Source organism: Doryrhamphus excisus, linkage group LG11 (genome assembly GCF_037039965.1).
Source record: "Doryrhamphus excisus strain RoL-2023G ecotype Guam linkage group LG11, RoL_Dexc_Guam_v1.1, whole genome shotgun sequence".
NCBI lineage: Eukaryota > Metazoa > Chordata > Actinopteri > Syngnathiformes > Syngnathidae > Doryrhamphus > Doryrhamphus excisus.
Genome location: NC_136367.1, coordinates 13,868,684 through 13,877,966, shown reverse-complemented (window position 1 = coordinate 13,877,966; position 9,283 = coordinate 13,868,684). Strand labels below are relative to the sequence as shown.

Genomic DNA, 9,283 nt, shown 5'->3' with positions numbered 1-9,283 from the left:
GACTAGTTCTAAATCGGACATTCGGGCGTTTACGTCCATAAGTCAATCTAAATCACGAACGCTACATCATGAGAACTTCCATTAGCGATAGACTTGATGTTTTTTTGTCCGCGCAGCTTCTAACACCATGTTTGACAATGACAAGCGGATATTTACATAATCTACATTCATATTAGGTTTCTTGGAGAATTTTGTAATTCCCCTTTACATTTGAACGTCTCGCCGATCGATACTCCCTTGTGCCAAATACGGCAGATACAAAATACATAAACACATGTAATTGTAAGAACTTGATCAAGTACTAAAAATTAATTAAACTGAAAATATGAAGACAGTGACGCTACACCTTTAGACTGTTTTACAGTCTATGTTTAAGCATTTAGTGCCCCCTAGTGGTACAATCGGGAAGTGGGGGCAGTTTTCTGTGGGGACGATTGCTTTGTATCTATAAAAAGCAAGCAATAAAAACATTATGAAAAATCTAATTAAATAATGATAAAACTCATAAAAATAGGAAAAGATACAATGTCTTACAATATTATTGTAACTATTAATAAAATACTAACAAAGACAAAAAGGCCAAGTGTATCATTTCATTTTAAGTGAATCAGGTTGTTTTTACTGACCAGTAGTGATACTAAAACAACTGTACAGAAATAGATATAGGTATAAAGGATAAGTATAAATGGACCATGCATCACATAGTCTTGGATGTGAACCTCCTGGCCACAGCCAGAGCACTCCAGATGGGTCGGATGGGTCCATCCAACATGAAAATAACCCACAACAAAAAGAAGTGGCTCCAAAAGAGTAACATTAAGATCCTAGAGTGGCCTGGCCGGTGTACAGACCTCAATCGCATAGAAAATATGTGGAGGGAGATGAAACCAACAGCCTGGAAACCTCCTCTGTAAAGATGCGGTCCACTCATCTTAAATGTGAACACTTTTATATAGTTCTTAATAATAAAAATATATAATTCATAACATGGCTGCACGGCGGTCGAGTGGTTAGCGTGCAGGCCACACAGCTAGGAGACAAGAGTTCAATTCCACCCATGGCTATCTTTGTGTGGATTTTGCATGTTCTCCCCGTGCATGCGTGGGTTTTCTCCGGGTACTCCGGTTTCCTCCCACATTCCAAAAACATGCTAGGTTAATTAGCCACTCCAAATTGTCCATAGGTATGAATGTGAGTGTGAATGGTTGTTTGTCTTTATGTGCCCTGTGATTGGCTGGCCACCAGTCCAGGGTGGCGACCCCGCCTTTTGCCCGAAGACAGCTGGGATAGGCTCCAGCACCCCCGCCACCCTCGTAAGGATAAGTGGTAGAAAATGAAGCCTATCCCAGCTGTCTTTATGCGAGAGGCGGGGTACACCCTGGACTGGTGGCCAGCCAATCATAGGGCACATATAGACAAACAACCATTCACACTCACATTCATACCTATGGACAATTTGGAGTGGCCAATTAATCTAGCATGTTTTTGGAATGTGGGAGGAAACCGGAGTACCCGGAGAAAACCCACGCATGCACGGGGAGAACATGCAAACTCCAAACAGAGATGGCCGAGGGTGGAATTGAACCCTGGTCTCCTAGCTGTGAGGTCTGCACGCTAACCACTCGATCACCGTGCCACAAACTGTAATGCTAAGAAAGTATTAAAATCGGATCATATTTTCTGGAAGGAGTCCACATGTTACATTCAGGTCCATGACTTTGGCAAAAGTGGACGCAATAAAGAACTTCTCTTTGTATCAAATTGCATCAATGTGCCGTTTCTTTCTTTTTCCACATGGTGGCGCCATGTCCTCAGTTCACGCGTGTGTGGTCGTGTTTCCTTAACTCCCCTCCAGGAATCATGTATCCCAGCAAACAAGTTGTGATAGGGATGGGGGTGGCGATAAAGGGGTGTGGATCAATCAGGCTGCTGTTCCTTTCGTCATATTGCGTCAGAGTCGACACAGTCGTGATCAGGAGAGGTTGGTCCGCTTTGCAAAGTGCACTTGTTTGATTCCCAGGTGTGATTCAGTCAGGCGTCATGTATGGATTCTGGTATAGGACAGCTTTTGTATGGATGGCATTGGGTTTTTTTTAATTTTTTTTTAATTTGCTGCAGTAGCGTCAATCAGCCCGTTTGGATGATTCACACAACTTGAAGGAGTTTTTTTTTTAAGCACTCTGCGTCACTCGACCGCTCCAATCCGATTACTTGGTGGGTTAGAGTGATGGCTTGATTGATGGACGGATGCACCATCCCTCCTTCAAGCGCCCATCACACCTCGGACCTTATCACTATTACATGACGCATCCGGAAAAAAGGGCAATTATTGGAAAAAGATGAGGAAAAAGCGACCGTAAATTTCATGAAATAAGGGCGACCCGACTCCCTGGGGAGGCCTTTGGTTTTGGATGTAGGCTTTTAGTCCTCACAGAAGCACAGATGCACTTCCCATTGTCATGGCGCTTAATTGGACTTACTGGTAAAGATAACGATGATGTGTGCGGTTATTGACTGGAACATGAAATATAACATGAGAATGTCTGTGGTTGGGTGGGTGATTTGCACAAGTGACGATGAAGTTCCTTTCTTCTTTAACCCTCGATGCAACCTTTGGGGGACCAAACATGTATGGCCTGTTTGAGTTCTCAATTTATGGTTTCATTGAAGTTACATAGGGATACAATTCCTGAAAGGAATAGAAAGAATCAAAGCTTCTCTCAAGATAGACCTAACCCTCATCCGATTTATGGCTCATGAGGCCAATTGTATGGAAGTTGGAATTCACATTCCACAACTCATTCATTCCTATTGTAATGTTGACTATATGATGCCCACGATCTTTGCCCTTGAGGTTGATTTGATCCCATTGAAGCTCATATTTCTGATGATTTGGAATGCCTACACATGTTATAAACGTTGCCTCTACATTAAAAACAGATTTTTTGAATAAACTCTAATCCATTTTTATCATGGTGGTCCTCATTATAAGATCATGGCTGACTTGGAGCCTATCCCAGTCGACTTCAGGTGAGTAGCAGCGTACGCAGCCTGGACTGGTCAGAAACCTTTATCCCCATTTTATGGCATACGGTACATATATATATAGATATATATTTATATATATATTTACTCAATGCAGGCCTTTGTCTTCTAAAGGAGTCAATCCAGTTGATATCAGGTGACCGGCAGACTGGTCTTGAATTTTCATAATTTGCTCCAGAAATAATTATGCCTGAAATGTAGTTATTATTATTATTATTGGCGGCACGGCGGTCGAGTGGTTAGCGCGCAGACCTCACAGCTAGGAGACCAGGGTTCAATTCCACGCTGTGTGGAGTTTGCATGTTCTCCCCGTGCATGCATGGGTTTTCTCCGGATACTCCGGTTTTCCTCCCACATTCCATAAACATGCTAGGTTAATTAGCGACTCCAAATTGTCCATAGGTATGAATGTGAGTGTGAATGGTTGTTTGTCTATATGTGCCCTGTGATTGGCTGGCGACCAGCCCAGGGTGTACCCCGCCTCTTGCCCTAAGACAGCTGGGATAGGCTCCAGCACCCCTCACCACCTCCGCGGTAGAAAATGAATGAATGAATGAGTCCTCCTCCTATTTTGTGTGGAAGTGGTAACTTTTTGGCTTGATATTTTGTCTTTCCCCACCCTCGGCCATCTCTGTGTGGAGTTTGCATGTTCCCCCCGTGCATGCATGGGTTTTTCTCCGGGTACTCCGGTTTCCTCCCACATTCCAAAAACATGCTAGGTTAATTGGCCACTCCAAATTGTCCATAGGTATGAATGTGAGTGTGAATGGTTGTTTGTCTATATGTGCCCTGTGATTGGCTGGCCACCAGTCCACCAAAAAATCATCACCTTGTGGTTAAAAAGAAAGTGAATGTTCACTAAGTACTCTGTTAAAAAAAAAGTTTGCAAGAAAACTTGGAGAGTCTGCGTTGCAGGGTGGGTGGGGGTCTGACGAATGCATTGCATGAGGAAGCAAGTGTAGTATTATATTCCAGGAGGATGGCTTGATGACGTCCATAGCATCCTTAACGTGAGTTATCGGAGAGAGGGAGGAGAAGGAGAAGAGGAGGAGGGGGGGGGGGGGGGGGCAGGCTTGGCCATACTTAAAGATAAGATCCAAAGCGTTCAGGGCAAAAAAAAAAAGTTTGGAGCAGGGAAGGCAAAGATATGTAGAGGAGGAGGCGCCGATTTATATCAAATTTCCACTTGGACACAGCACTGCCGTTCATTGTGAATTTGCGTGGAGGAAAAAAGGGGAAGAGTGCTTACGGGGGGAACATCCAAGGAGGCAGGAGACAAGTGCCGTGAGGAAGATCTCACTCACTCACTCACTCATTCACTAGAGCACCAGGCAAGGCGAGCCGCGCCCGGATCACATCCCCAGCAGCACCTTCCTCTCCCCGGCTTAAAGGTAGGTGCTTCACCGCTGTCCTGCACGGATCATCTTGGACAACAAATCAACAAACTTAATAATAATAATAATAAAATAAACGGAATATTCACCAATGCACGGAAGTTCTTATCTTCCCCTGCATGTTAAAGTGTCTTTTGAATCGAATTTGTTATGATTTATAATCCTTTGACAAACATGCAAGCTGAAAGTGCTTCTTAGTGATGTTATTATTAATAATAAATATGAATTGTGCTTGTTTTGTTCCCATGACAGCATGGCCAGTTCAAGTAAAGCCACTTTAATCTTGCTCATCTACGGGATCTTAATGCACTACAGCGTCTTCTGCACACCTCTCGGATTAAGTTACCCCAAAATTAGGTATGCATTTTTTGTTGTTGTTGCATTATATATCATTATATGTTCCTGTTATTTAGGATCTATTATTAAGAAGTGGAATCCTCATTTTTTTTAGGTGCGCGTAATTACGCGTAAAAATAACACAATGTTGACACGCCAGTGACTAATTTTGGTGTGGTGTGGTGGGGGAGAAACGGCAATGGAAAGAAAGTACCCCCCCACCACACCACCTTACACCACCCCCATTCCTTATTAAAAATGAGAGTGCAATGGATAACCCCAAGGGGGAGGAGGAGGAGGAGAAAAAAAAGAAGGAGGAGGAAGAGGAGACTGCGTCACCAAGGAGAGGAAGCGAATCGGAGCTTAAGATGTATTTCTTTTTTATTTCTTCCCGTGACTTTTTTTTTGGGGCGTGGTTCTTTTATACGTTCATTGTTGAAATCATTTCTGACATTAAAAAAAAATGTTTAATGCTAAGTTAAATGAATTTAATTATTTTAAATATTACTGCTTATTTTTAGTTTGTGAATGGAAGAATATTAAGTCTTGTATCCTGCGCAGGCTGGACAACGACGCGTTCGACGAGGACGGTAATTCTTTAAGCGACTTGGGCTTCGATGGCGACCACATTGCATTACGCAGCGCAGCGTCCTTGAACGACGACGGCTACACTCTGTACTACCCACCCGAGAAAAGGTACGCCACCATGCATTGTATTTTTTATACACCTCTCTACACATGTGCTGCATGCTGCCTTTTCATGTTATTCGTTCCATACCCGGGAAAAAAAATACACAGAAATATGCATTTTTTTGAAAAATGAAATCTACATTTTTTATTTTTCCATTTGTGTCCGCCGCCTTTTATTTTTTTATTTTTTTGTGCGTGTTTTATGTGTTTTATTTTACGCCACTGATAATGTATGTGTTTTGGCGTTCTATCACCTCAGAGCAGAAAGGCATGCTGAGGAGGAATTAGATAGAGCCTTGAGGGAGATCCTGGGTCAGTTAACAACGAGACATTATCTGCATTCTCTGATGACAATTCATGCAGGGTAAGGGCATTTCTTGTTCAGTTCAGGCTGCTGCATCCACCTGTCTGTGTCATTATTATTATTATTATTTTTTCATTTTTTTTGCTCTCCAAAAAAGTCATTTGTGCGTCTAACGGGGTGTCTTTTGTCACATACTAAAATATTTATATGTAATTAATGCATACATTGATTTTTTTTCGTACACTGGTAAAAAAAAATATGCGTCAGAATATAAAATGGCCTATAAATGAATTATTTATAAGGCTTAAATCACAGAACGAGAATTTAAAAAGAGTAGTGAATGCATTATTAAAGCAGGGTTTTTTTTTTCCTGCAGTTTAAATTAGATTTTTTTTTTGTGCAGCGAGGATAGCAGCATGGAGGAAGAAGCAGAGCCCCTATCCAAGAGGCATTCGGACGGCATCTTCACCGACAGCTACAGCCGCTACAGGAAGCAGATGGCGGTGCAGAAGTACCTGGCAGCGGTTCTGGGACGAAGGTACAGACAGAGAGTTCGGAGTAAAGGACGACGCCTCGCCTATTTGTAGTGCCGCCAGCAGGCTGTGTACAGTATATGATTATTATTATTATTATTATTATTATCATTATCATTATGATAATGAGTCCCCCCTCCCTCCCATCATTCAGATATAGCTGACAAACCAGTGGATTGCGCCTGTGTTCTTTCAACATGTATTTATGTATGAAGTTAAGCCATTAAAATGAATATTTTATTAATAATATGGTTTTCCCACATTTCCTTTTTTTGTACAAACGGCTCTTGATGATGATGGTGATGATAACGCACAGTCATAACGGACCAATATTTGTTTCAAAATGTTAAAAAAAAACGAAAAAAAAAATAATTGTGCACTTTCGACGTTACGCGCTTGAGAACAAGAAAAATATATATCGTTAAGAAGTCATCATATGCATAGAAATAAATAGATGAAAAAAAAAGACAATCAAAGTATTGAATGTTACTTATTTTTGTAAGCTATTTTTGTAAGTGTTGTTGACAAAGCAGGCCCAAAAGCAGCGGTGCGCATGCTCCATATTTCTATGTACTACATACAGTATGTGTGTGTCCTCTCACCGTGTTGCTGCACCCTGCAGGCTTGGCTCTCAGTTGGGGCCTCCTTGCACTGCTGCTTCATTTACAAACATCACCGACCCCATCACCCATGGCTTCTCTTTGCCTCCATGCAACACTGCTGCTGCTGCTGCTGCCGCCATGTCCTGTGGCCTCAGTGCCCGGATGTGTGGCTAATAATTATTTAGATTTATTTTTATTTCTGTCTTTCTTTATTTTTTACTAGTAAATGTACCTTGTGGATGCTAACTGTGCTTACGGGCTGCATGCTGCTGTGTTGATGTTGCAAGATTAAGTTTGGAGGCGGTTTTTTTTCATGTGTGAAAGGGGTTAAAATGGATGACTTATGAGTTATATCATCTTGCAAAATGAAGTGAAGAGACTCTTCAATTGTGTTTGCTAGTTAGGGTGATTTTTTTTTTTTGGGGGTGTTATATAAGAGTCTCCCATCCTCTATTGTGTGAATGTCTTGAGTGCATGGGGTGTTTATTGTGTATTGGGCTTGAATGTGATGTGCTGATGGCAGAGGTGGCTTCTGGCTTTGATGTACAAAAAATAAAAAATTATATATATATATATAAAAATAAAAAAAAACAAAGAAATCGCCACAAGTGACAGATGGCAATTTTAGTGGCCCTCCAATGCTGCAAGTCCATTAGCTTACATTGAAAGTTTTGTTGGCCCAAGAGTGCTAGAATTAGGCCTTCTTTCTTTTTCAAGCATGATCAATGACTCATTCAGTTAAAGATACACACACACACACACACACATATTTATATATATGTGTGTGTGTGTGTACATATATATATATATACAGTATATTTAAAAAGTAGAACGTATATGTCCACGGAGCAGGCAATGTGTGCGTGTGTGTGCATGATTATGAGATGTTCAGTGTCTGTTAGAGTTGTGAACAATGGCTAGTGTTTGTTGATAATATAAAAATGTTATATATATATATACTATATATACTATACTATATATATATATATTTGCTCTATATTCAATCAGAATATGATCATCATTTCTATGTGCATCACTATATAGAAAAAAAAACAAGAGGGTGTGCAGGGGTTGTAAGACAAAAATGCCTGTTGTTCTGAAAAAAGCGCCAAACGCCTTACTTGACGTCATTGTTGGATTACCTTTTATGTGTTTGCAAAGTGAACCTTAGTGCAAGTGACATCCACCACAGGAGGAGGAGGATCTTACATTTGCTCAATGTTCATGGAATAATAAAAAAAAAGTGTTGTAAGATTTGTATGAATAAATTTTTGTAAACAACATTTCTCAATCAATGTCTAATCTTTGCAGTAAATAACACATAGTGTGTGTGAGTGTGAGTGTGTGTGGTTTAGTTTGTTTCAGACATGCTTAAAAAAAAGCTGCGGTCACATGTCTGCACAATTCAACATGTCTGAAAAGGAGTAGGAAGAAGCCGATTTCATTTTGATACATGACTCAGCAGTTTCTGATAATCGATGCACTTCCTGGTTCCGACGTGTGTTTTTGTAAAGAGTCATGTGGGGACGGCACTCGGAAACACAATCCCTGAAAAACAGCCAAGTGTACTGCAGCCTCCTGCCATCCCGCCTTGGCCTTGGCGCTGCAGCAGACCCCGCAGGAGAGCAGGAAGGGTGTGGCAAAGTGTTTGTGATCCCAGCCTCATCAGCCGACTGTATGTGTGTATGTGTGTATATGTGTGTGTGTGTGTGCAGCAGAGCTCAGCTAACCCAATCAGAGAAATGTTGCGTGGCAACGGTGCACAAAGGGGACATGCTCATGTGTACGTGTGTGTCGGGGCATCAACATGTTTCCAAGACTCTTTGGAGGTCTACCCGTATCTTCTGACTCGAGGGTTCCAGTTGCGACCTCTGACCCGAGCGGATGCAGCAGCAGCAGCAGGTGGAAAATGTGATCTAAAAAGGCATTTAAGAAAATTAGCGAGAGCTTCGCTTCCTCCCCCGAGGATATTGACTGGCGGGTGAGAGGGTGACAGATTGTCCACTGTCAAGGTTTGTGCTTTCTGTGATGTATGGCATGTTTACCTCCTTTATTTATTGCCCAACGCCGCCCACCTCCTTCCTTTCTTTTCTTGTAAGGCCCACTTCACCTCAAAAGTCCACCACTTTTCAAGTTTGGTAACCCAGGTAGCGACGTAGCCCGGTCAAATTCTTAATCATAACCAAGAATCGTCACATAGAAATAAACAGAACAAATCAAAATACACTAATCCAATACAATTTAATTGGATAAGTTAATTCCTCTAAAGTAGTATTCCTTATTTAGAAACAAAATTTGGGTGGAGTTAGTGTGTAGAAAACCTTCTAAACACGGTTTTGAACATTATTAGACACAAAATAACACCCCTCTCGTCAACTA

The 9,283-nt window shown here is 41.5% G+C and overlaps 1 protein-coding gene across 2 annotated transcripts; it reads left to right on the top strand.

Moving 5' to 3' along the window:
- Positions 1-4,138: 4,138 nt before the first annotated feature.
- Positions 4,139-8,187, top strand: adcyap1b (adenylate cyclase activating polypeptide 1b). Of its 2 annotated transcripts, XM_058072213.2 has the most exons (5): positions 4,139-4,436; positions 4,692-4,796; positions 5,337-5,471; positions 5,725-5,829; positions 6,173-8,187. In XM_058072213.2, the coding sequence occupies exons 2-5, from the start codon at positions 4,693-4,695 to the stop codon at positions 6,354-6,356; spliced, it is 528 nt and encodes a 175-aa protein (XP_057928196.1). In that variant the 5' UTR covers positions 4,139-4,436; position 4,692; the 3' UTR covers positions 6,357-8,187. The 2 variants fall into 2 exon arrangements, with proteins under 2 accessions (XP_057928196.1, XP_057928214.1); XM_058072231.2 differs by lacking the exon at positions 5,725-5,829 and having other exon boundaries at positions 4,143-4,436.
- The last annotated feature ends 1,096 nt before the right edge of the window (positions 8,188-9,283 follow it).

Bases quoted from the DNA above. Each gene is read 5' to 3' on its own strand.
- adcyap1b (XM_058072213.2), top strand. From the start codon at position 4,693: ATGGCCAGTTCAAGTAAAGCCACTTTAATCTTGCTCATCTACGGGATC. The intron at 4,797-5,336 runs GTATGCATTTTT...TATCCTGCGCAG, and splicing joins TTAAGTTACCCCAAAATTAG to GCTGGACAACGACGCGTTCG. The intron at 5,472-5,724 runs GTACGCCACCAT...CTATCACCTCAG, and splicing joins TACTACCCACCCGAGAAAAG to AGCAGAAAGGCATGCTGAGG.